Source organism: Oncorhynchus clarkii, chromosome 21 (assembly GCF_045791955.1).
Source record: "Oncorhynchus clarkii lewisi isolate Uvic-CL-2024 chromosome 21, UVic_Ocla_1.0, whole genome shotgun sequence".
Taxonomy (NCBI): domain Eukaryota; kingdom Metazoa; phylum Chordata; class Actinopteri; order Salmoniformes; family Salmonidae; genus Oncorhynchus; species Oncorhynchus clarkii.
The window spans coordinates 5,657,753-5,685,743 of NC_092167.1; the positions used below are offsets into that span (position 1 = coordinate 5,657,753).

A 27,991-nucleotide genomic window follows, 5' to 3' on the forward strand; every position below is an offset into this window, starting at 1 on the left:
TAAATAAAGCCAGTAGAAGAAAGATGTAGCATGGGGAAGAGGGTGAAGGAGAGGAGGGGACAGGGCAGAGAGATACACTAAATAAAGCCAGTAGAAGAAAGATAAAAGGATAATGAAGCACGTAGGTTTGAGGGATGAACAGAAAGGTGAATGAAAGAGAGAAAGAAAAGAGAAAACAAAAAAGAGGAAGAGGGCAAGAGATTCTATACTAAGCGACTAGTTGGTTAGCTATGCTGTGTTACTTCTAGAAACAGACTAACTAGATCTGTCCCTCCTATAGGGCGTAGAAACAGACTAACTAGATCTGTCCCTCCTATAGGGCGTAGAAACAGACTAACTAGATCTGTCCCTCCTATAGGGCGTAGAAACAGACTAACTAGATCTGTCCCTCCTATAGGGCGTAGAAACAGACTAACTAGATCTGTCCCTCCTATAGGGCGTAGAAACAGACTAACTAGATCTGTCCCTCCTATAGGGCGTAGAAACAGACTAACTAGATCTGTCCCTCCTATAGGGCGTAGAAACAGACTAACTAGATCTGTCCCTCCTATAGGGCATAGAAACAGACTAACTAGATCCGTCCCTCCTATAGGGCGTAGAAACAGACTAACTAGATCTGTCCCTCCTATAGGGCGTAGAAACAGACTAACTAGATCCGTCCCTCTACAGGGCGTAGAAACAGAAACAGTCAGCTCATAGAAAACCATCCTTTCCTCTCTCCTTCCCCTACACCAGTCAGCTCATTGAAAAGGCATAGCTATTCCACTGTACTATGAGTACGGTAGTCTCTCTAGCCAGACAAAAAACTATCTTGACCAATTCGTACTAATGTCTTCTCTAAATATGCATGGACAGCAGTTATAGCAAATCATTGCTATAAGAGGCATACTGATATCTAAGTGACTTTCACTGTACAGTATTGTGTCACACATATGTTACAGGTATGGGTGCAATATTTCTCCATCCATTTATCCAAAACCATATGTTGACCCTAAACTGACACCCACAGTAGGATCTATCTTCCCTATGTCCATGAGTATGGATTACAGGGCCCAGATTGAGTTCTCAAAAGGTACAAGGTCCATTTATCATCATTTACAAGCACTTGGGCTATAATAGGGTTAGGAGGTGAAGCTGGGGCCTCTTAAAAAGCCTTCATGTTCTCTCTGGTTAAGACCGGCTCTGTGACAGTCAGGCAAATAAATACAAATGATCCATTTAGAGAGAAAAATGACACACTTAACTCTCATCGCTTTTTAAAGAAGACCTGACTGACCCCCCATGGTGATATCCATCAGGGAGAGGGGGGAAGAGAGAGATACAAAAAGTAGAGATTGAGAAAGAGTGAGACAAAGAAAGGAGAGAAAAATATTAATAAATTAGCACCAGAGAGAAATAATTAAGAGAGTGAGATAATGAGAAGGAACAGAATAAAGGAGGGCTGCGCCCCCCCACTGACACTGGTCCCGGGGGACATCTCCTGAGGTCTGGGCTCCCCCACTGACACTCAACCTGGCAGGCATCTCCTGAAGGCTGGGCCCCCCCACTGACACTCAACCCGGCAGGCATCTCCTGAGGGCTGGGCCCCCCCACTGACACTGGTCCCGGGGGACATCTCCTGAGGGCTGGGCCCCCCCACTGACACTCAACCCGGCAGGCATCTCCTGAGGGCTGGGCCCCCCCACTGACACTCAACCCGGTGGGCATTTCCTGAGGGCTGGGTCCCCCCACTGACACTCAACCCGGCAGGCATCTCCTGAGGTCTGGGCCCCCCCACTGACACTCAACCCGGCAGGCATCTCCTGAAGGCTGGGCCCCCCCCACTGACACTCAACCCGGCAGTCATCTCCTGAGGGCTGGGCCCCCCCACTGACACTCAACCCAGCAGTCATCTCCTGAGGGCTGGGCCCCCCCACTGACACTCAACCCGGCAGTCATCTCCTGAGGGCTGGGCCCCCCCACTGACACTCAACCCGGCAGTCATCTCCTGAAGGCTGGGCCCCCCCACTGACACTCAACCCGGCAGTCATCTCCTGAAGGCTGGGCCCCCCCACTGACACTCAACCCGGCAGTCATCTCCTGAAGGCTGGGCCCCCCCACTGACACTCAACCCGGCAGTCATCTCCTGAAGGCTGGGCCCCCCCACTGACACTCAACCCGGCAGTCATCTCCTGAGGGCTGGGCCCCCCCACTGACACTCAACCCGGCAGTCATCTCCTGAAGGCTGGGCCCCCCCACTGACACTCAACCCGGCAGGCATCTCCTGAGGGCTGGGCCCCCCCACTGACACTGGTCCCGGGGGACATCTCCTGAGGGCTGGGCCCCCCCACTGACACTCAACCCGGCAGGCATCTCCTGAGGGCTGGGCCCCCCCACTGACACTCAACCCGGTGGGCATTTCCTGAGGGCTGGGTCCCCCCACTGACACTGGTCCCGGGGGACATCTTCTGAGGTCTGGGCCCCCCCACTGACACTCAACCCGGCAGGCATCTCCTGAAGGCTGGGCAACCCCCACTGACACTCAACCCGGCAGTCATCTCCTGAGGTCTGGGCCCCCCCACTGACACTCAACCCGGCAGGCATCTCCTGAGGGCTGGGCCCCCCCACTGACACTGGTCCCGGGGGACATCTCCTGAAGGCTGGGCCCCCCCACTGACACTGGTCCCGGGGGACATCTCCTGAAGGCTGGGCCCCCCCACTGACACTCAACCCGGCAGGCATCTCCTGAGGGCTGGGCCCCCCCACTGACACTCAACCCGGCAGTCATCTCCTGAGGGCTGGGCCCCCCCACTGACACTCAACCCGGCAGGCATCTCCTGAGGGCTGGGCCCCCCCACTGACACTCAACCCGGCAGTCATCTCCTGAGGGCTGGGCCCCCCCCACTGACACTCAACCCGGCAGGCATCTCCTGAGGGCTGGGCCCCCCCACTGACACTCAACCCGGCAGGCATCTCCTGAAGGCTGGGCCCCCCCACTGACACTCAACCCGGCAGGCATCTCCTGAAGGCTGGGCCCCCCCCACTGACACTCAACCCGGCAGTCATCTCCTGAAGGCTGGGCCCCCCCACTGACACTCAACCCGGCAGTCATCTCCTGAAGGCTGGGCCCCCCCACTGACACTCAACCCGGCAGTCATCTCCTGAAGGCTGGGCCCCCCCACTGACACTCAACCCGGCAGTCATCTCCTGAAGGCTGGGCCCCCCCACTGACACTCAACCCGGCAGGCATCTCCTGAAGGCTGGGCCCCCCCACTGACACTCAACCCGGCAGTCATCTCCTGAAGGCTGGGCCCCCCCACTGACACTCAACCCGGCAGGCATCTCCTGAAGGCTGGGCCCCCCCACTGACACTCAACCCGGCAGTCATCTCCTGAAGGCTGGGCCCCCCCACTGACACTCAACCCGGCAGTCATCTCCTGAGGGCTGGGCCCCCCCACTGACACTCAACCCGGCAGTCATCTCCTGAGGGCTGGGCCCCCCCACTGAATCTCCTGAGAGCTCTTGGAATGGAGTTTTGCTCTGTTCTCACCATTCACTATCACTTCCATACTATGGCTCTACCTTCGTCATCCCTTGCCAACACACACTAACTAATGTTCGGTATGACAATCAACACGACAGAGAAGACTGCATTGTAGTGTAGTTCTCTCGACTCCTCAGACCACTCATAGCACAGGAAAGGGCTTCATGTCATGTGAATTTCATTCACTTCACGCACAGAAGATTAACTGTCAAAAAATAGAGTTTACAATTGTTCCTACTCTCTCGCTGTTCAGGGGATGGGTTGTTGAGGGAAATCTACAAAAAGGTTTTGGGAAAACTGAAAGTTAGTCAAGATGTCCAGCCCTGTCCAAACCAGGGAAGATGAAACTGTACAGAACATCAGCAACAAAACAGAACTCTTAACCATGGCATCGAAGAACATTACTGTTAAAGTAGAACTGGTATAATTCCTAAGAGACATTACTGTTAAAGTAGAACTGCTATAATTCCTAAGAGACATTACTGTTAAAGTAGAACTGCTATAATTCCTAAGAGACATTACTGTTAAAGTAGAACTGCTATAATTCCTAAGAGACATTCCTGTTAAAGTAGAACTGCTATAATTCCTAAGAGACATTACTGTTAAAGTAGAACTGCTATAATTCCTAAGAGACATTACTGTTAAAGCATAATTTGTAGTCCACACAGAAATCTACAGATTTGATGATGTGCCACAGTCTGCCCAACAGTCCTTTTACAATGTGTTCTCGTCAGTTATTCAGTCACTAAAAGGTGTGTGAGATCAGAGAGCAGAGAGGGAGGCTTTACAGCCAGTACTTAGGCTTTTAAATGTGTTTATACGAGAGTGTGTGTGTGTCCGAGCAAGGACCATTTTACAGCCAGTACATAAAGGCTTTTAAGTGTGTGTGTGTGTGTGGGGAGGGGGGGGGGGGGGTTTAAGCTAAGGTTATTGACTGATGTCTGACTGCATTGACCACCATCTTGTACTGGGGGTCCAAGTTGCCTAGTTACGGACCACGGTCTCCTGTAATGGCAGCGGGTTGATGTGCACTCGTCAGGCGGGTCAAGTCTTACCTCAGCGAGACCGCACACACGCTTACACACACACACACACACACACACCCCTCTGTGCTTCACAGATAACAGAGCCTTTAAATACAGACAGGTTAGCTTTCTCTCCACATCCCACATATGTATTGTTAGGGGTGGCTGGAAGAATATTCATTAGACTCTCAGGTTTGTTCTGTTCCCATTTCCTCATTTAATGACTATCAAAATGCAGAGTTGTGTTAGGCTTTAATCACCCAGGCCAAAACTCTGCTCTAGGACTGTCTGGCTGTTGAATATGTATGTGGGGATAGAGGGATGGAGGGAGGGATGAGTGTTTCTCTTTCTCCAGCAGGGATGGGAGGAGTAGACGGAGAGGTGAAAATCGACCTGTTGACCTGTCTGCAAGGAGCTGAACATTATAAACAGTATACACATAGCTTTAAATAAAAACCTGTTTTACACACACACCTGTCATTCAGCTGTAACCTGCACACTGCAACATTGTGCCCAGACACTAAGAGCCAGTGTGTTGGTAAAGGTTTCACGTACTGGACCAGACCGTATGACAGTCCATCTGGACTGGACCAGACCGTATGACAGTCCATCTGGACTGGACCAGACCGCATGACAGTCCATCTGGACTAGACCATATGACAGTCCATCTGGACTGGACAAGACCGCATGACAGTCCATCTGGACTGGACCATATGACAGTCCATCTGGACTGGACCGTATGACAGTCCATCTGGACTGGACCGTATGACAGTCCATCTGGACTGGACTGGACCGCATGACAGTCCATCTGGACCGGACCGCATGACAGTCCATCTGGACTGGACCATATGACAGTCCATCTGGACTGGACTGGACCGCATGACAGTCCATCTGGACCGGACCGCATGACAGTCCATCTGGACCGGACCATATGACAGTCCATCTGGACCGGACCGGACCATATGACAGTCCATCTGGACTGGACCGGACCGTATGACAGTCCATCTGGACTGGACCGGACCGTATGACAGTCCATCTGGACTGGACCGGACCGTATGACAGTCCATCTGGACTGGACCGGACCGTATGACAGTCCATCTGGACTGGACCGGACCGTTTGACAGTCCATCTGGACCGGACCGTATGACAGTCCATCTGGACCGGACCGTATGACAGTCCATCTGGACCGGACCATATGACAGTCCATCTGGACTGGACCGGACCGTATGACAGTCCATCTGGACTGGACCGGACCGTATGACAGTCCATCTGGACTGGACCGGACCGTATGACAGTCCATCTGGACCGGACCGTATGACAGTCCATCTGGACTGGACCGTATGACAGTCCATCTGGACTGGACCGTATGACAGTCCATCTGGACTGGACCGTATGACAGTCCATCTGGACTGGACCGTATGACAGTCCATTTGGACTGGACCGTATGACAGTCCATCTGGACCGGACCGTATGACAGTCCATCTGGACCGGACCGTATGACAGTCCATCTGGACCGGACCGTATGACAGTCCATCTGGACTGGACCGGACCGTATGACAGTCCATCTGCACTGGACCGGACCGTATGACAGTCCATCTGGACTGGACCGGACCGTATGACAGTCCATCTGGACTGGACCGGACCGTATGACAGTCCATCTGGACTGGACCGGACCGTATGACAGTCCATCTGGACTGGACCGTATGACAGTCCATCTGGACTGGACCGTATGACAGTCCATCTGGACTGGACCGTATGACAGTCCATCTGGACTGGACCGTATGACAGTCCATCTGGACTGGACCGTATGACAGTCCATCTGGACTGGACCGTATGACAGTCCATCTGGACTGGACCGTATGACAGTCCATTTGGACTGGACCGTATGACAGTCCATCTGGACCGGACCGTATGACAGTCCATCTGGACCGGACCGTATGACAGTCCATCTGGACCGGACCGTATGACAGTCCATCTGGACTGGACCGGACCGTATGACAGTCCATCTGCACTGGACCGGACCGTATGACAGTCCATCTGCACTGGACCGGACCGTATGACAGTCCATCTGGGCTGGACCGGACCGTATGACAGTCCATCTGGGCTGGACCGGATCATATGACAGTCCATCTGGACTGGACCGGACCGTATGACAGTCCATCTGGACCGGACCGTATGACAGTCCATCTGGACTGGACCGGACCGTATGACAGTCCATCTGGACTGTGTTGGATAAGTGGTTAGAAGGACGGCATACAGAGCAGTTAGGAGAAGACACAGTCCTCTAGGGTATTAATAACTACAGGTAGAGAAGACACAGTCCTCTAGGGTATTAATAACTACAGGTAGAGAAGACACAGTCCTCTAGGGTATTGATAACTACAGGTAGAGAAGACACAGTCCCCTAGGGTATTGATAACTACAGGTAGAGAAGACAGTCCTCTAGGGTATTGATAACTACAGGTAGAGAAGACACAGTCCTCTAGGGTATTGATAACTACGGGTAGAGAAGACACAGTCCTCTAGGGTGTTGATAACTACAGGTAGAGAAGACACAGTCCTCTGGGGTACACGGAAAGCTCATCAGAATTCATTCAAATACATACTCAGTATTATTGTTGTCATTCAACCTGTAGATTGCAATACCCTAAAGGGTGTCATCTCAACCTGTAGATAGCAATACCCTAAAGGGTGTCATCTCAACCTGTAGATAGCAATACCCTAAAGGGTGTCATCTCAACCTGTAGATAGCAATACCCTAAAGGGTGTCATCTCAACCTGTAGATAGCAATACCCTAAAGGGTGTCATCTCAACCTGTAGATAGCAATACCCTAAAGAGTGGTGTTTCTTCTCAACCTGTAGATAGCAATACCCTAAAGGGTGGTGTTTCTTCTCAACCTGTAGATAGCAATACCCTAAAGGGTGGTGTTTCTTCTCAACCTCTGAATGCTCTACTATGAAAAGCCAACTGACATTTACTCCTGAGGTACTGACCTGTTGCACCCTCTACAACCACTGTGATTATTATTTGACCCTGCTGGTCATCTATGAACGATTGAACATCTTGAAGAACGATCTGGCCTTAATGGCCATGTACTCTTATCTCTACCGGCACAGCCAGAAGAGGACTGGCCACCCCTCAGAGCCTGGTTACTCTCTAGGTTTCTTCCTAGGTTTCTGCCTTTCGAGGGAGTTTTTCCTTGCCACCGTGCTTCTACATTGCTTACAGTTTGGGGTTTTAGGCTGGTTTCTGTATAGGACCTGGTGACATCTTCTGATGTATTTATAAATCCCTTTTTTACATTTGATTAGATTTTTGATTGGTATGATACTTGTGTGTGTGTGTGTGTGTGTGTGTGTGTGTGTGTGTGTGTGTGTGTGATTCATTATGTGTTTACCACAGGTAAGGGCTATTAACATGAATTGTGATGATGTGTGTCAGGACAGATTCATAGAAGCTGGGGAGAGGATGATGAAAACTGAGAAAGTATTAGTGGGAGCCAGGTGTGTGTTTGTGTGTGTGTGTGTGCAAAATGAGGTCACTCTTAGGTAGCGGCGTTCCGGTTGGGAGAGCTCCATCATGCTCTGCCAGGAATACCGCTGGAACTGCAGGAAACAGCTGCACTACCCCTACACACTGCAAACACACACCTCTCTACAGGCATCATGTGTGCATGAACCACACAAACAAAAAGATTTACCCATGTAGTGTCACTAGACTTACTACTACTACTAGCCTACTACTACTACTAGCCTACTACTACTACTAGCCTACTACTACTACTAGCCTACTACTACTACTAGCCTACTACTACTACTAGCCTACTACTACTACTAGCCTACTACTACTACTAGCCTACTACTACTACTACTAGCCTACCATTACTACTTCTTCTACTAGTACTACTTATTCTACTAGCCTACTAGTACTACTAGCCTACTACTACTACTAGCCTACCCATACTACTTCTTCTACTAGTACTACTTATTCTACTAGCCTACTACTACTACTAGCCTACTACTACTACTAGCCTACTACTACTACTAGCCTACCATTACTACTTCTTCTACTAGTACTACTTATTCTACTAGCCTACTAGTACTACTAGCCTACTACTACTACTAGCCTACCCATACTACTTCTTCTACTAGTACTACTTATTCTACTAGCCTACTACTACTACTAGCCTACTACTACCACTAGCCTACTACTACTACTAGCCTACTACTACTACTAGCCTACTACTACTACTAGCCTACTACTACTACTAGCCTACTACTACTACTAGCCTACTACTACTACTAGCCTACCATTACTACTTCTTCTACTAGTACTACTTATTCTACTAGCCTACTACTACTACTAGCCTACTACTACTACTAGCCTACCATTACTACTTCTTCTACTAGTACTACTTATTCTACTAGCCTACTACTACTACTAGCCTACTACTACTACTAGCCTACCATTACTACTTCTTCTACTAGTACTACTTATTCTACTAGCCTACTAGTACTACTAGCCTACTACTACTACTAGCCTACCCATACTACTTCTTCTACTAGTACTACTTATTCTACTAGCCTACTACTACTACTAGCCTACTACTACTACTAGCCTACTACTACTACTAGCCTACCATTACTACTTCTTCTACTAGTACTACTTATTCTACTAGCCTACTAGTACTACTAGCCTACTACTACTACTAGCCTACCCATACTACTTCTTCTACTAGTACTACTTATTCTACTAGCCTACTACTACTACTAGCCTACTACTACTACTAGCCTACTACTACTACTAGCCTACCATTACTACTTCTTCTACTAGTACTACTTATTCTACTAGCCTACTAGTACTACTAGCCTACTACTACTACTAGCCTACCCATACTACTTCTTCTACTAGTACTACTTATTCTACTAGCCTACTACTACTACTAGCCTACTACTACTACTAGCCTACTACTACTACTAGCCTACTACTACTACTAGCCTACTACTACTACTAGCCTACTACTACTAAAAGCCTACTACTACTACTAGCCTACCATTACTACTTCTTCTACTAGTACTACTTATTCTACTAGCCTACTACTACTACTAGCCTACTACTACTACTAGCCTACTACTACTAAAAGCCTACTACTACTACTAGCCTACCATTACTACTTCTTCTACTAGTACTACTTATTCTACTAGCCTACTACTACTACTAGCCTACCCATACTACTTCTACTACTAGTACTACTTATTCTACTAGCCTACTACTACTACTAGCCTACTACTACTACTAGCCTACTACTACTACTAGCCTACTACTACTACTAGCCTACTACTACTACTAGCCTACTACTACTACTACTAGCCTACTACTACTAAAAGCCTACTACTACTACTAGCCTACCATTACTACTTCTTCTACTAGTACTACTTATTCTACTAGCCTACTACTACTACTAGCCTACTACTACTACTAGCCTACTACTACTAAAAGCCTACTACTACTACTAGCCTACCATTACTACTTCTTCTACTAGTACTACTTATTCTACTAGCCTACTACTACTACTAGCCTACCATTACTACTTCTTCTACTAGTACTACTTATTCTACTAGCCTACTAGTACTACTACTAGCAATACTTTATATACTAGCCAACGATTACTACTTCTACTAGCCTACTATTACTACTACTTCTACTAGCACTACTTATTCTACTAGCCTACTACTACTACTAGCCTACTACTACTACTAGCCTACCATTACTACTTCTTCTACTAGTACTACTTATTCTACTAGCCTACTAGTACTACTACTAGCAATACTTTATATACTAGCCAACGATTACTACTTCTACTAGCCTACTATTACTACTACTTCTACTAGCACTACTTATTCTACTAGCCTACTACTACTACTAGCCTACTACTACTACTAGCCTACCATTACTACTTCTTCTACTAGTACTACTTATTCTACTAGCCTACTAGTACTACTACTAGCAATACTTTATATACTAGCCAACGATTACTACTTCTACTAGCCTACTATTACTACTACTTCTACTAGCACTACTTATTCTACTAGCCTACTACTATTACTAGCCTACTATAACTACTTCTACTAGCCTACTACTACTACTACTACTACTACTTCCAGCCAACAACTACTACTACCCTACTACCGCAAATACTATTATTATCACCACGAATACTACTAGTCTACTACTACTAGCCAACTATAACTACATCTTCTACTAGCTTACTATTACCACATATTCTACTAGCCTACTATTACTACATCTTCTACTAGCCTACTATTACTACTTCTTCTACTAGACTACTATTACTACATCTTCTACTAGACTACTATTACTACTTCTACTAGCCTACTATTACTACATCTTCTACTAGCCTACTATAACTACATCTTCTACTAGCCTACTATAACTACATCTTCTACTAACCTACTATAACTACATCTTCTACTAGCCTACTATTACTACTTGACTACTATTACTACTTCTTCTACTAGCCTACTATAACTACATCTTCTACTAGACTACTATTACTACTTCTACTAGCCTACTATTACTACATCTTCTACTAGCCTACTATAACTACATCTTCTACTAGCCTACTATAACTACATCTTCTACTAACCTACTATAACTACATCTTCTACTAGCCTACTATTACTACTTGACTACTATTACTACTTCTTCTACTAGCCTACTATAACTACATCTTCTACTAGCCTACTATTACTACTTCTACTAGCCTACTATAACTACATCTTCTACTAGCCTACTATAACTACATCTTCTACTAGCCTACTATTACCACTTCTACTAGCCTACTATTACTACATCTTCTACTAGCCTACTATTACCACATCTTCTACTAGCCTACTATTACCACTTCTACTAGCCTACTATTACCACATCTTCTACTAGCCTACTATTACTACATCTTCTACTAGCCTACTATAACTACATCTTCTACTAGCCTACTATAACTACATCTTCTACTAGCCTACTATAACTACATCTTCTACTAGCCTACTATTACTACTAGACTACTATTACTACTAGACTAATATTACTACTAGTACTACTTTTTCTACTAGCTAACTATAACTACATCTTCTACTAGCCTACGATTACCACCTCTTCTACTAGCCTACTATTACCACATCTTCTACTAGCCTACTATTACCACATCTTCTACTAGCCTACTATTACCACATCTTCTACTAGCCTACTATTACTACATCTTCTACTAGCCTACTATAACTACATCTTCTACTAGCCTACTATAACTACATCTTCTACTAGCCTACTATAACTACATCTTCTACTAGCCTACTATTACTACTAGCCTACTATTACTACTAGACTACTATTACTACTAGTACTACTTTTTCTACTAGCTAACTATAACTACATCTTCTATTAGCCTACTATTACTACATCTTCTACTAGCCTACTATAACTACTTCTTCTACTAGCCTACTAGTACTACCTATTCTACTAGCCTACTAGTACTACCTATTCTACTAGCCTACTAGGACTACTGCTTCTACTAGTCTACTAGGACTACTGCTTCTACTAGCCTACTATTAGTAATGTTTCTACTACAAGTCTACTGTTACTCATTTTTCTACTACTATTAGCCTACGATTACCAATGTACTAATGTTTCCACAACGACTAGCCTAGTAATTCTAATGTTTCTACTATTAATACTACTCTGGAATTACTAATGTTTCTACTACTACCCCCCTAGTATTACTAATGTTTCTACTACCACTAGCCTAGTATTACTAATGTTTCTACTACCACTAGCCTAGTATTACTAATGTTTCTACTACTACTACTAGCCTACTATTAGTAATGTTTCTACTACAAGTTACTGTTACTAATTTTTCTACTACTATTAGCCTACGATTACCAATGTACTAATGTTTCCACGACTACTAGCCTAGTAGTTCTAATGTTTCTACTATTAATACTACTCTGGAATTACTAATGTTTCTACTACTACCCTAGTATTACTAATGTTTCTACTACCACTAGCCTAGTATTACTAATGTTTCTACTACTACTACTAGCCTACTATTACTAATGTTTCTACTACTACTACTACTACTACTACTAGCCTACTATTACTAAAGTTTCTACTACTACTACTAATGTTTCTACTACTACTACTACTACTACTACTACTAGCCTTCTATTACTAATGTTTCTACTACTAGCCTACTATTACTAATGTTTCTACTACTACTACTACTACTACTACTACTACTACTACTAGCCTACTGTTACTAATGTTTTTACTACTAGCCTACTATTACTAATGTAACAACTACTACTACTACTAATCTACTATTACTAATGTTTCTACTACTACTAGCCTACTATTACTACTACTACTACTGTTTCTACTACTACTACTACTAGCCTACTATTACTAATGTTTCTACTACTACTACTACTACTACTACTACTACTACTACTACTACTAATGTTTCTACTACTACTACTACTACTACTAGCCTACTATTACTAATGTTTCTACTACTACTACTACTACTACTACTACTACTAGCCTTCTATTACTAATGTTTCTACTACTACTACTACTACTACTACTACTAGCCTACTTTTACTAATGTTTCTACTACTAGCCTACTATTACTAATGTAAGAACTACTACTACTACTAGCCTACTATTACTAATGTTTCTACTAGTACCAGTCTACTCCTACTACTGTTTCTACTCCTACTCTTTCTACTCCTCCAGCAGGGTTCAAATACCCCAAAAGTGACATCCAAACCTTCAGGCACTATTGTCAATTAATTTGATACCAATAGAGGCCAAATGCTTTCATGCAGGAGGCAACAGTGCTAGGCTATCAGTAGAGTATCTATAGGGAAATACATTACTACAGTATTAGCAGGATATCAAGCTACTGTTGACCAGAGCCTCAAATGTTATCAAACATTCTATTAATACAGTCTGTGGGACCAGCGGGGAAATTAAGACGTTGGGCAGAAAGACATTTTTAACTTCATAAGCCCGATTATCATATCAAACCCATGTTAATTCAATCAATTATGTATATTCCTACTCTTTCCCATTTATCTCCAGGGCAGTTTCAACTTTCAGGAAATCAAAAGGCTCTGAGACTAAACATCTTGCCTTATTATTCCACTGAACGCCAGATACCATCTTATCTCCCTCGTTCATGCACTCTCTCTGTCGAATCGCAATAACGTCCATAGGGACAACTCATAGAGACCTCTGTACGCTGCGATGCACAATACTAAACAAGGTCTTTTCACACTAATACAGATCATGTACACACACACACACACACACACACACACACACACACACACAAACGTGCACGATGGCACCAAACACACCCAATGAAACGTGATTAGTGTATACTAGCAGTAACCCTGTCCTCCTTCTCATTGTCCTCCTATAACACCAGACCCTCCCGCCATTTCATTAAACCACACACACACTCATATCCTCCCTCCCCAGCCCCTCTAATCCAATCACAGCCCTGGTAATGCACCTCCCGTAATCCAATCAACCAATCAGGGCGACTCCACCATCACGTGACCTCGCTAGACATGTGTTAGCAGTTAGCGCGTTGTGTCGCTCTAATGATATTCCAGCAATGCATTTCCTTAATGCGATTTGGGAAGGCTCAACCCCAGCTCTACCCTAAGCTAACCCCAGTGGATGGCTAATCAGTTTCTAGCATTTTACAGGGAGACAATGATCCTGGCGTTAGCGCCGGCTAATGACAGGCTAACACGATTAGCGCCCCCTTCCCAGACAGAGCCATGGACTCTGGGCCCCGTTCGCCCCACCTCCTGTGGACTCCTCATCCACTTTGTTACATTACTATGGAGCCTAATGGTCCCTTATTAGGAGTTATGGAACAGCGATGGACTGGAAATGAGATGTTCTTTAGTTACATGTACGTGATGGTTAATAGGGTCTCTGCGACTCTCACGGACAACCTAACATACAGGAGGGAAAATTGCTAACAGCATTGATGAACAAAGTTGTCTGACACATACCAAGGCATGTTTGTTGAAATATTTTAAAAGATTAGATGCTAGCAAAAAGCATAAGCTGACGCACACCCAAAATATGTTGTAGAGGTGCTGACTAACAAACGATAAAGACAGTCGCACACTAATTATACTCCCAAACATTTAATGGGTATTTAACCCACGTTTCATCACACAGTGCCTGCCTCAGGGTGCTGTGACACCTCTGTTGTTGGAATGACTGTAAGCTGGTTAGTCTGATAAATCCGGTAAACAACCAATGATTGGTTCACAGGGACAACACATACTCTGTAACAGACACACGCGCACACACACACCATGACCATCACTGCAGCCCTGACACATCAGTGTACACCAGAGACGGCTCCATTTGACCTGTAGCTATCAGTGAGCCGCATCATCAACATGAGCTAATAGGGTAAGCTAATCTGGAGCTGATTGAAAGACATGGGTTAGTTAGCATGTGGCTAACGGCAGTACTCTCAGTGGACTGACGGGGCTTTTAATGGTCACTAACAACACTGAAGGTTCGTGTACGCACCAAACGGAGAAAAAAAACAAAAACAGGGAGGAACAACCTGGACTTATCCAATTGGAACGGCTCATTGTAATTTTCTGATGCAAAATGTTCCGTCACAGTATGCTCTAATGAACAGGACCCTAATATCGAAACTGGACACAAGGATGACCAACATCCTCTGGACACATCACAAATACAATTCTTAGAATTCTGTGGTGGTCTTTGGACCCCTTTGGAAGTTGGTTACATGTGCTTACAGTGTGGCCTACTTTTAAACTGACAGAGTAACCTTAGAGATCTTGGAAGAAAAGCGGTACACTGTTAAAACCTTAACAGCCAACATCAGATATTGATCTCTTCATTGCCAACATTGGCCTTGAGGAGGAAGCATTTGAGATGAAAGCCTGTTCATTCTGCAGTGAATGGAGATATTGTCGATGGGGGGGGGGGGGGGGGGGGGGGGTGTCTATATTCATTTATCCAGGAAAACCTGATACACTTCTGGTAATTAAACACAATGACGTGATTTTAACTTACTTGAACTTTGCGTTGATTCCGTCGGCAGCCTTGTGGTAGTTCTCGGTGGTCATCTTGTAGAACTGAGCACTCTGGAGGGAGGGAGAGGGGGAGAGATAGAGATATAAAGAGAAAATGTGAGGAAGAGAGAGAATGAGAGAAAGACAGATAAATGCCAAGTTAGAATCAGATTGGGCCTCTTACATAAAACAGTTTATTCCCAGCGTCCCTGGGCCTTTCAGGTGGCCTTTATTTGCCAAAAGGAAACACTCCAGCTGAGACAAGCCTTTTCCCCCTCACACACACACACCAAACGGCACCCTATTCCACATATAGTGCCCCCGATACGCCCTGGTAAAATTTAGCGCACTATATAGGAAATAGGGTGATATTTGTGACACACATCTGATAGGCATGTACCCTCCACTACTACAATAGCCCATTAAAACTTGATGGATGGGGATATTGAGGGAGCAACACCATTAAGTAGTTGTGCAGGGGTTTATTTTTATAATCTGAGGGAGCGAGCGGTGTGATCGTTCAGTTTGACGTGTGTGTTCGAGAATGTGTCTGTACAGTACCAGTCAAAAGTCTGGGCACATCTACTCATTTGAGAGTTCCTTTATTTTTACTATTTTCTACATTGTAAAAAGTGTTAAACAAATCCAAATATTTTTTATTTGAAATTCTTCAAAAGTAGCCACCCTTGGCCTTGATGACAACTTGGCACACTCCTGGCATTCTCTCAACCAGCTTCATGAGGTAGTCACCTGGAATGCATTTCAATGAACAGGTATGCCTTGTTAAAAGTTCATTTGTGGAATTTCTATCTTAATGCGTTATAGCCAATCAGTTCTGTTGTGACAAGGTTGGCGGTGGTATACAGAAGCTAGCCCTATTTGGTGAAAGACCAAGTCCATATTATGGCAAGAACAGCTCAAATAAGCAAAGAGAAATGTCCATCATTACTTTAAGACATGAAGGTCAGTCAATACTGAACATTTTAAGAATTTTAAAAGTTTCATGAGGACCGCCACAGGAAAGGAAGACCCAGAGTTACCTCTGCTGCAGAGGATAAGTTCATTAGTTACCAGCCTCAGAAACTGCAGCCCAAATAAACACTTCACAGAGTTCAAGTAATAGACTTCTCAACATCAACTGTTCAGAGGAAACCTATATGGTCGAATTTCGGCAAAGAAACCATTACTATTTGATTTATTTTTATTTCACCTTTATTTAACCAGGTAGGCTAGTTGAGAACACGTTCTCATTTGCAACTGCAACCTGGCCAAGATAAAGCAAAGCAATTCGACACATACAACAACACAGAGTTACACATGGAATGAACAGAACATACAGTCAATAATACAGTAGAACAAAAAGAAAACTAAAATTCTATATACAGTGAGTGCAAATTAGGTAAGGAAATAAATAGGCCATGGTGGTGAAGAAATTACAATATAGCAATTAAACACTGGAATGGTAGATCGGCAGAAGATGAATGTGCAGGTAGAGATACTGGGGTGCAAAGGAGCAAAATAAATAAATAAATACCAGTATGGGGATGAGGTAGGTAGATAGATGGGCTGTTTACAGATGGGCTACGTACAGGTGCAGTGATCTGTACGCTACTCTGACAGCTGGTGCTTAAACCAATAAACCAATAAAAGGAAACCAATAAGAAGAGACATGCTTGGTCCAAGAAACACAAGCAATGGATATTAGACTGGTGGAAACCGGCGTGTCTTTGTGAGACACAGAGTAGGTGAATGGATGATCTCTGCATGTGGGGTTCCCACCAGCATGGAGATGGTGTGATGGTGCTTTGCTGGTGACACTGGCAGTCATTTATTTAGAATTTAAGGCACACTTAACCAGCATGGCTGCAGCGATACACCATCACATCTGGTTTGCGCTTAGTGGGACGATCATTTATTTTTCAACAGAACAATGACACAACACACCTCCAGGCTGTGTAAGGGCTATTTTCCCAAGATGGAGAGTGATGGACTGCTGCATCAGATCACCCAACCTCATCCCAATTGAGGTGGTTTGGGATGAGTTGGAAAAGCAGCCAACAAGTGCTCAGCATATGTGGGAAGTCCTTCAAAACTGTTAGAAAAGCATTCCAGGTGAAGCTGGTGGAGAGAATACCAAGAGTGCGTAAAGCTGTCATCAAGGCAAAGGTGGGCTACTTTGAAGAATCTAAAATATATTTAGATTTGTTAAACCATTTTTTGCGTTACTACATAATTCCCAATATGTGTTATTTCAGAGTTTTGATGTTTTCACTATTATTCTACAATAGTAAACACAAAGAAAACCCTTGAATTAGGTGTGTGCAAACTTTTGACTGGTACTGCAGAGGGAGCACCCCCCTATCCACATCGACGGGACAGTAGTGGAGAGGGTAGTAAGTTTCAAGTTCCTCGGTGTACACATCACGGACAAACTGAAATAGTCCACCCACACAGACAGTGTGGTGAAGAAGGCACAGCAGGGCCTGTGGAGGCTGAAGAAATTTGGCTTGTCACCAAAAACACACAAACTTTTACAGATGCACAATCGAGAGCATCCTGTCGGGCTGTATCACTGCCTGGTACGGCAACTGCTCCGCCCATAACCGTAAGGCTCTCCAGAGGGTAGTGAGGTCTGCACAACGCATCACCGGGGCCAAACTACCTGCCCTCCAGGACACCTACACCACCCGATGTCAAAGGAAGGCCATAAAGATCATCAAGGACAACAACCACCCGAGCCACTGCTTGTTCACCCCGATATCATCCAGAAGGCGAGGTCAGTACAGGTGCATCAAAGCTGGGACCGAGAGACTGAAAAACAGCTTCTATCTCAAGGCCATCAGACTGTTAAACAGCCATCACTAACATTGAGTGGCTGCTGCCAACATACTGACCCAACTCTAGCCACTTTAATAATGGAAAAATGTATGTAATAAATGTATCACTAGTCACTTTAAACAATGCCACTTTATATAATGTTTACATACCCTACATTACTCATCTCATATGTATATACTGTACTCTATATCATCTACTGCATCTTTATGTAATACATGTATCACTAGCCACTTTAAACTATGCCACTTTGTTTACATACTCATCTCAGATGTATATACTATACTCTATACCATCTACTGCATCTTGCCTATGCCGTTCTGTACCATCACTCATTCATATATCTGTATGTACATATTCTTCATCCCTTTACACTTGGGTGTATAAGGTAGCTGTTGTGAAATTGTTAGGTTAGATTACTTGTTGGTTATTACTGCATTGTCGGAACTAGAAGCACAAGCATTTCGTTACACTCGCATTAACATCTGCTAACCATGTGTATGTGACCATTAACATCTGCTAACCATGTGTATGTGACCATTAACATCTGCTAACCATGTGTATGTGACCATTAACATCTGCTAACCATGTGTATGTGACCATTAACATCTTCTAACCATGTGTATGTGTCCATTAACATCTGCTAACCATGTGTATGTGACCATTAACATCTGCTCACCATGTGTATGTGACCATTAACATCTGCTAACCATGTGTATGTGACCATTAACATCTGCTAACCATGTGTATGTGACCATTAACATCTGCTAACCATGTGTATGTGACCATTAACATCTGCTAACCATGTGCATGTGACCATTAACATCTGCTAACCATGTGTATGTGACAAATAACATTTGATTTGATTTGTAAAGTGCCCTCCACTAATATTGGCAAACTTAGTAAATATGAGCAAAACGGCTGTGAAAAAAATGTCTGTTTATCCTCTTGGTGTTTTATTAAAAATATTCACAGAAACGTAACCGATGTCTGTTTATCCTCTTGGTCTTTTATTAAAAATATTCACAGAAACGTAATCGATGTCTGTTTATCCTCTTGGTGTTTTATTAAAAATATTCACAGAAACGTAACCGATGTCTGTTTATCCTCTCGGTGTTTTATTAAAAATATTCACAGAAACGTAACCGATGTCTGTTTATCCTCTTGGTGTTTTATTAAAAATATTCACAGAAACGTAACCGATGTCTGTTTATCCTCTTGGTGTTTTATTAAAAATATTCACAGAAACGTAACCGATGTCTGTTTATCCTCTTGGTGTTTTATTAAAAATATTCACAGAAACGTAACCGATGTCTGTTTATCCTCTTGGTCTTTTATTAAAAATATTCACAGAAACGTAACCGATGTCTGTTTATCCTCTTGGTCTTTTATTAAAAATATTCACAGAAACGTAACCGATGTCTGTTTATCCTCTTGGTGTTTTATTAAAAATATTCACAGAAACGTAACCGATGTCTGTTTATCCTCTTGGTGTTTTATAAAAAATATTCACAGAAACGTAACCGATGTCTGTTTATCCTCTTGGTCTTTTATTAAAAATATTCACAGAAACGTAACCGAAAGTATTAAAGTAAAATAATTGAAAGAAAAAATGTATTCTTATCATAAAACAAATATTTTTCTCTAATACACACTACCGTTCAAAAGTTTGGGGTCACGTAGAAATGTCCTTGTTTTCCATTAAAACATACATGAAATGAGTTGCAAAATGAATAGGAAATATAGTCAAGATGATGATAAGGATATAAATAATGATTTTTAATTGAAATAATAATTGTGTCCTTCAAACTTTGCTTTCATCAAAGAAACCTCCATTTGCAGAAATTACAGCCTTGCAGACCTTTGGCATTCTAGTTGTCAATTTGTTGAGGTAATCTGAAGAGATTTCACCCCATGCTTCCTGAAGCACCTCCCACAAGGTTGATAATCACTTCAGTTAAGAACAAACTCTTAATTACAATGATGGCTTAGGAACAGTGGGGTTAACTGCCTTGTTCAGGGGCAGAACGACAGAATTGACCTTGTCAGCTGGGGATTCTAGCAACCTTTCAGTTACTGGCCCAACACTCTAACCACTAGGCTACCTGTTGGTTACTGGCCCAACACTCTAACCACTAGGCTACCTGCCTCTAACCACTAGGCTACCTGCCTCTAACCACTAGGCTACCTGCCTCTAACCACTAGGCTACCTGCCGTCCCATATGGTCAAGCTGCTCCCACAACATCTCAATAGGGTTGAAATCCGGTGACTGTGCTGGCCACCCAATTATAGACAGAATACCAGCTGACTGCTTTTTCCCTAAATAGTTATTGCATAGTTTGGAGCTGTGCTTTCGGTCATTATCTTGTTGTAGGAGGAAATTGGCTCCAATTAAGCGCTGTCCACAGGGTATGGCATGGCAAAATGGAGTGATAGCCTTCCTTCTTCAAGATCCCTTTTACCCTGTACAAATCTCCCACTTTACCACCACCAAAGCATCCCCAGACCATCACATTGCCCCCCCCCCCCTCCCATGGTTGACAGATGGCGTCAAGCACTCCTCCAGCATCTTTTCACTTTTTCTGCATCCCACAAATGTAATTCTTTGGAATCAAAACACCTCAAACTTAGATTCGCCTGTCCATAACACTTTTTTCCAATCTTCCTCTGTCCAGTGTCTGTTCTTTTGCCCACTTTAATCTTTTATTTGTATTGGCTAGTCAGTGATATGTCTCTTTCTTTGCAACTCTGCCTAGAAGGCCAGCATCCCGGAGTATCCTCTTTACTTTTGACGTTGAGACTGGTGTTTTGCGGGTACTATTTAATGAAGCTGCCAGTTGAGGACATGTGAGGCGTGGGTTTCTCAAACTAGACACGTTCAACCACCTCTCCCTTTACTGACGCCCCGTCCAACCACCTCTCCCTTTACTGACGCCCCGTCCAACCACCTCTCCCTTTACTGACGCCCCGTCCAACCACCTCTCCCTTTACTGACGCCCCGTCCAACCACCTCTCCATTTACTGACGCCCCGTCCAACCATCTCTCACCAATAATCTCTACTAGCAAATCTTCCAATTAAAGTAACCAACTGAGTTGTGTCAGACCGGCTAAGAGTTCAATATGAATGGCATGACTAGAACTTAACCAGTGTGTTTGAGATTTAACCAACGTTAGTGCAGACTATCCTTCAGTGGCAGTTTCCTCAATGTCACTGACATTAAGACTAGGATTTAACCAGTGTGTTTGTCTGTGTGTGTGTGTAACAGCGGTTGCTAGAATGTGGTGTTGGTCACTGTGTTGAATACTAAGTGACTAATAATAATAATAATTCATACATAAATAATAATATTAACAACTAAATAAATCACAGCGCTGCCACTAATCAGAACCCTAATCCATCAGGAAGCACAAACGGCCAGTGATTGCAGGGCCAGCGGGTACACACACACACACACACACACACTAGGAAAGACAGAAAAAAAAGCACCTACACGCCTACAGCCTGTGCAGGGAGACAGAGTGGGAGACAGAGTAGCAGACAGTGTAATTTGTGAGGCTGTTGTGTGTGATTAACGAGTGGGGCTCAAATTGTGATTTCCTGCTGTCCTCCTAACTGATTTAGAGTGCAGCAGAGCCCCTCAATCAGTAGGAACGATAGGACCTGACCACCCTCGGGTTGATTTGGGTGCAACACTTCACCAACCCCAAAATCTACTATTTTGGGAGAAAAATACTTCTATTATGATTCAGGACCAATTGGGCTTGATTGGTGTCACACTAAACAGAAATAAGCAGTCTATTTTAGAACAGCCTGCTTCTCGTTGTTTCTAAGCTATAAAATCGGTCCTTTTTGGTCTGCAAAACAGACTTCCTGGACTGTTCACAGAGCACCCTCATCCTTTTGATTTCTATTTACATGCCTGGGAGAGCTTTACCTTGTCTGGTGGTAAATAAGGCCGGTGGGGGTGTCAGAGACAAATGAAGTCATTATGGCTAATGCACTCGGGTGATACAGAGAGGATAGAGAAGAGTAAGGAACAGAACTGGCGTGTCCAATTAAAAAGCCCTCTCCACCATTTTTAATGAGCAAAACAAAAGCGCTTCGTTAATGGCTATCTGTTCCCTGGCAGGGAGGCGAGGGGAAGACCCCGCTGCGTTGGACGGCCCAGCGGCTTGTTACTAAAGGAATGACTAGAGGGAGCGCCACCATATAAAACCCTGAGACTGGCAAACATGGGGACTGACATGGGGAAACAGGGGGACGGCGGCCTGTTGACTCCACCCCTCTAACATCCTAGGGACGGCGGGAGGCACCGTGGAGACATGATAGACGGCTAGCTCTGCTACGGTGAATTAAGGACTCAGCCGCTGTGACGCCGCCAGCCGCTGTGACGCCGCCAGCCGCTGTGACGCCGCCAGCCGCTGTGACGCCGCCAGCCGCTGTGACGCCGCCAGCCGCTGTGACGCCGTCAGCCGCTGTGACGCCGTCAGCCGCTGTGACGCCGTCAGCCGCTGTGACGCCGTCAGCCGCTGTGACGCCGCCAGCCGCTGTGACGCCGTCAGCCGCTGTAACACCGCCAGCCGCTGTAACTTTTCTTAGCCACGTGCTTCTACATCTGCATTGCTTGCTGTTTGGGGTTTTGGCAGGGTTTCTGTATAAGCACATTTGATTGATTGACTGATTGTCACTGTTAGCCATTTCACATCAAAAGGGATACATCAGGGACATGTTGGCTCCCAGGTTGCTCTGAATGCAGAACTTTTCTCTATGTCAGGTTAGGCCCTTTGCATGTGTGTGTGTGTAGGCATGCATGTGTTAGACTACAATGCTTGTATCTCTCACACTCTCTGAGGGTCAGTGTGTGTGTGTGTGTGTGTGTGTGTGTGTGTGTGTGTGTGTGTGAGAGAAAGAGAGAGAGTGGGGACAGCTCCTGCTGCGTCGTCCTATCTGCTGATAATGCAACAGTAATTAAATGAGAGAGAAAGGAGAGCGAGAGAGAGAAACACACACACACACACCCCTGGCTCCCGCTGCTACACACCGTGACTGAAGGACCTGACTGATAATGTCCTCACTGCACTTCTACTGCAGTCCCCCAATAATGTCACTACTCTCACTGTGACTTATGGCTGCCAACACCCCATCAACTGGAGCTGGCCTACTGTGTGAACTTGTTGACTTGACCGGTTAAGGGAACATCCTGGCCTACTGTGTGATCTTGTTGACTTGACCGGTTAAGGGAACGTCCTGGCCTACTGTGTGATCTTGTTGACTTGAGTGGTTAAGGGAACATCCTGGCCTACTGTGTGATCTTGTTGACTTGAGTGGTTAAGGGAACGTCCTGGCCTACTGTGTGATCTTGTTGACTTGAGTGGTTAAGGGAACGTCCTGGCCTACTGTGTGATCTTGTTGACTTGAGTGGTTAAGGGAACGTCCTGGCCTACTGTGTGATCTTGTTGACTTGGAAGAAGTTCCTATTATGTGATGGTTTTAGACAAGTTATTCAGATCCACTTGAGTTCTGGATCAGAGCAGCTGCTATTGAACTAATATGCAATGTGTTCACATCTAAAATGGTTTAGTTAGGGGAATGGGGAGATCATACATTTGGCTTTGGAGGGTAAAAAGTAACTAGAGCTGCTGTTGCTGAGAAGGACCAGCCAACGGACCAGACCAGCCAACGTTTAAGACCACACCACCGATTCCAGCAGGTAACACACCTTGTTGCTCTGTTGTCGTTCGTTCCACATACATTTTAAAAGTCCTTTAAATGATTTGGTCTAGTCTTTCCACTGCCTGACTCTCAGTATGATGCAGACTCACAGAAGGCGTCGTTGAAAAGTAAAAGACACATTGTCATGCCACGACTGCAGATGCTTCTGTTCCCAGGTAGAAAAAGTATTGATCAGGCGGTGAATATGAGCTATTACTGAGACTAAACACTCCATCTCTCTTTCATACAGGAGTTTTACTTTACTTCAAGGACTGTGAGGTGGCAATTGTAACGGTGATTGTCCCCCCCAACGCGGGGCGAAAGGAAAATCCAATTCCATCAATAGACATGGACTAGAGCGAGCAAAAGAGATGAAAATGAAGAAGAAAAACGTGAGATGAGCAAGAGAGAGACAAAGAAAAAGGAAAAACGAATGAGAGGCTCATTCTCAACACGGGGAACTGAAAAACAGGGAAAGACAAAGAGAAAAAAACACACAGAGTGCAGATTGTTAAATATGAGATTGTTTTACAGCAGATATTGAGTGAAAATGTAATCTATATATATATTGTTTTCAGAGTCAATTTGGCCGCTGTGGCCAATGAGCACAGCCATGGTGCGCTGAGCTGTCCAGGCCCTGGTGATGGCCTGTCACTAGGAACCCTCTGATGAATGGCTGTGTTGAATTGAAAGAGACATGTAATATATATCAGACTTTTATTCTCTCTGTGTGCGTTTGGTTCGGAGGGTGTGTGTGTGTACGGGAGAGAGAGAGAGAGATGTGAGGAGAAGAGAGAGCGAGAGAGCGAGAGAGAGAGGGCTAAAGGTTATGACAGAAGAATATGAGCGAGTGACAGAGACAGCAGGAGAGAGGGAGATGAAAGAGGTAGGAGACCAAGACAGAGCTGGACAGAGATGGGAAAGGAAGAATAGAGAGGCTGTTAAGAAGATTCTAACCAACAGCAACTCCAGCAGTTTCCCTGAGCGATTCACAGCAAGACAACATGCAATACGCCCGCCATTGATCCACAAGTCACACACAGAATAACACAAACTCTCATAACGACACACACAGAATAACACAAACTCTCATAACGACACACACAGAATAACACAAACTCTCATAACGACACACACAGAATAACACAAACTCTCACAACGACACAAACACATAATACACTCACCTTTGTTTTCCAGACAGTTCTAGTCTAGTGTGCCACCATTTCAGTGACCTTGAAATAAAATACCCCCAATGAAGCTATCCAATAAATGACCCAAAACAAGCATGTATGCTGCTTGTGCAGTGCCTTCAGGAAGTATTCACACCCCTTGACTTGAGTTTGATTTGACAACATTCTGTTGTGTTACAACCCGAATTTAAAAATGATTTAATTTAGATGTTTTTCCTCACAGTACCCCATAATGTCAAAGTATAAACATGCTTTTTATTTTTTTTAATAAATTAATAAAAAAAGGTGAAATGTCTTGAGTCAATAAGTTATGGCAAACCTAAATAAGTTCAGGAGTAAAAATGTGCTTAACAAGTCACATAATAAGTTGCATGGAATCACTGCGTGTGCAAAAACAGTGTTGAACATAATATTTGAATGACTTCCTCATCTCTGTACCTCAGTGGAGCGGTGAATTTCAAACACAGATTCAACCACAAACACCAGGGAGGTTTTCCAATGCCTCGCAAATAAGGAGACCTATTGGTAGATGGGTAAAAAGAAAGGAATAATAATCAGACATTGAATATCCCTTTGAGCATGGTGAAGTTATTAATTACACTTTGGATGGTGTATCAATACACCCTTCAGGAAGCCAATGGTGACTTTAAAACAGTTAAACGGCTGTGCTAGGAGAAAACTGAGGATGGGTCAACAACATTGTAGTTACTCCACAATACTAACCTAAATGAGAGTGAAAAGAAGGCAGCCTGTACAGAATAGAAATACTCCAAAACATGCATCCTGTTTGCAATAAGGCACTAAAGTAAAACTAAAGAAATTAACTTTAAGTGTTACGTTTGGGGCAAATCCAACACATCACTGAGTACCACTCTTCATATTTTCAAGCATGGTGGTGACTGCTTCATATTATGGGTATGCTCGTCATCGGCAAGAACTAGGGAGTTTTCCAACAGACACTGGGAGACAAATTCACCTTTCAGCAGGACAACAAACTAAAACACAAGGCCAAATATACACTGGAGTTGCTTACCAAGACGACATTGAATGTTCCTGAGTGGCCTAGTTACAGTTGTAGCTTAACCCAGCTTGAAAATCTATGGCAAGACATGAACATGGCTCAGCTGGTAGAGCATGGCACTGACGACGCCAGCTGTGGGTTTGATTCCCACGGGGGACCAGTATGAAAAAGGAAGGACATGTCTGCACTCACTACTGTAAGTCTCTCTGGGACAGACTGTCTGCTAAAATGACTCAAATCAACAACTAACGTGACAGAGCTTCAAGAATGTTTTAAAGAATAAATGTGTAAATATTGTACAATCCAGGTGTGCAAAGCTCTTTGACAGACCCAGCAAGACTCACAGCTGTAATCACTGCCAAAGGTGATGCTAACATGCATTGACTCAGTGGGTTGAATACTTATCTAATGAAGATGGTGTTTCATTTTTCATAAATGTTTTACAAATGTTAGAATTATTCTTCCATTTCGACATTGCAGAGTATTTTTTGTAAAATGTTGAAAAGAAAATGACAATTAAATCCCAATTTGAAACAACAAAACATAATAAGTCAAGGAGTGAGAAGACTTTCTGAAGGCTCTGTGTGTGACAGGTCCGTGAAATGGAACAAGCATTTGGGGCCGGTGGCATTGATCATATTTATACCGTTCTATAAATGTATTGGACTGAAGCTCACTGGTGTTCAGCACATCCAGTCCCCTGTCCCCTCTTCTCCCTCCAGTCCCCTGTCCCCTCTTCTCCATCCAGTCCCCTGTCCCCTCTTCTCCATCCAGTCCCCTGTCCCCTCTTCTCCCTCCAGTCCCCTGTCCCCTCTTCTCCCTCCAGCCCCCTTTCACTGCCTATCCCTCCCTCCCTCTCAACCCTCTATCCACCCTCTCCCTACCTCTCTTTTCCCCTCTCCCCCCCTCATCCCTCTCTTTGTCTCCCTCTCCTCATGATGTGTGAAGGTGATTTGTTGTCACAGCGTGGGGATATTGAGCTGGGACCATATAGCTGATGGATGACCACCTGTCGGGTCAATAAGAGCTTACGTTAGTAGTAGCACTAGACTCAGATCAGTTCTATGATCACAGCTCCCACTGGATCCCACACACAGCAGCATGGCACCAACTGTTCTCCAGTCAGCTGGATTTCTCATGACTTTCATCAACTCATCTCTGCTCATGTCTTCGTGCCATCAGCATTGCAGCCTTTACTGTGTACTAGTCGTGTAGTAATCTAACAACCAATCTAACCAACATTATTCCAATGTTTTCAATCAAACATTGTACCAGATAAGGATAGTCCACAATGGCCTTAAAATAAAGCTAAAACCATTTATTCTGTAGTCACTGTGAGAAAATGTCTCCCCCCTAACAGTTTAATTCTGTTTTCTCTTATTCCTACGAGTATCATCACATGGACATGGGCCTATAGTATATCTAACTACAGGTTTATTATGTTGTTGCTATAGTATATCTAACTACAGGTTTATTATGTTGTTGCTATAGTATATCTAACTACAGGTGTATTATGTTGTT

General features: G+C 44.3%; 1 protein-coding gene across 9 annotated transcripts in view; it reads right to left on the minus strand.

Annotated features, from left to right (window-relative positions):
• LOC139378418 (MICOS complex subunit MIC19-like) overlaps window positions 1-27,991 on the minus strand; it is a 130,874-nt gene that overhangs the window by 33,603 nt on the left and 69,280 nt on the right. For 5 of the 9 annotated variants that reach the window (XR_011628291.1, XM_071120573.1, XM_071120572.1 and 2 more), the window contains one exon: window positions 15,711-15,781. Coding sequence is in view for 8 of the 9 variants with exons in the window: in XM_071120573.1 (XP_070976674.1) it covers window positions 15,711-15,781 (71 nt within the window). In the remaining variant the exon portion in view is untranslated. Of the gene's footprint in view, window positions 1-15,706; window positions 15,782-25,887; window positions 25,969-27,991 lie in introns of those variants that run through there. The other 4 variants (XM_071120571.1, XM_071120568.1, XM_071120567.1 and 1 more) reach the window with 2 other exon arrangements.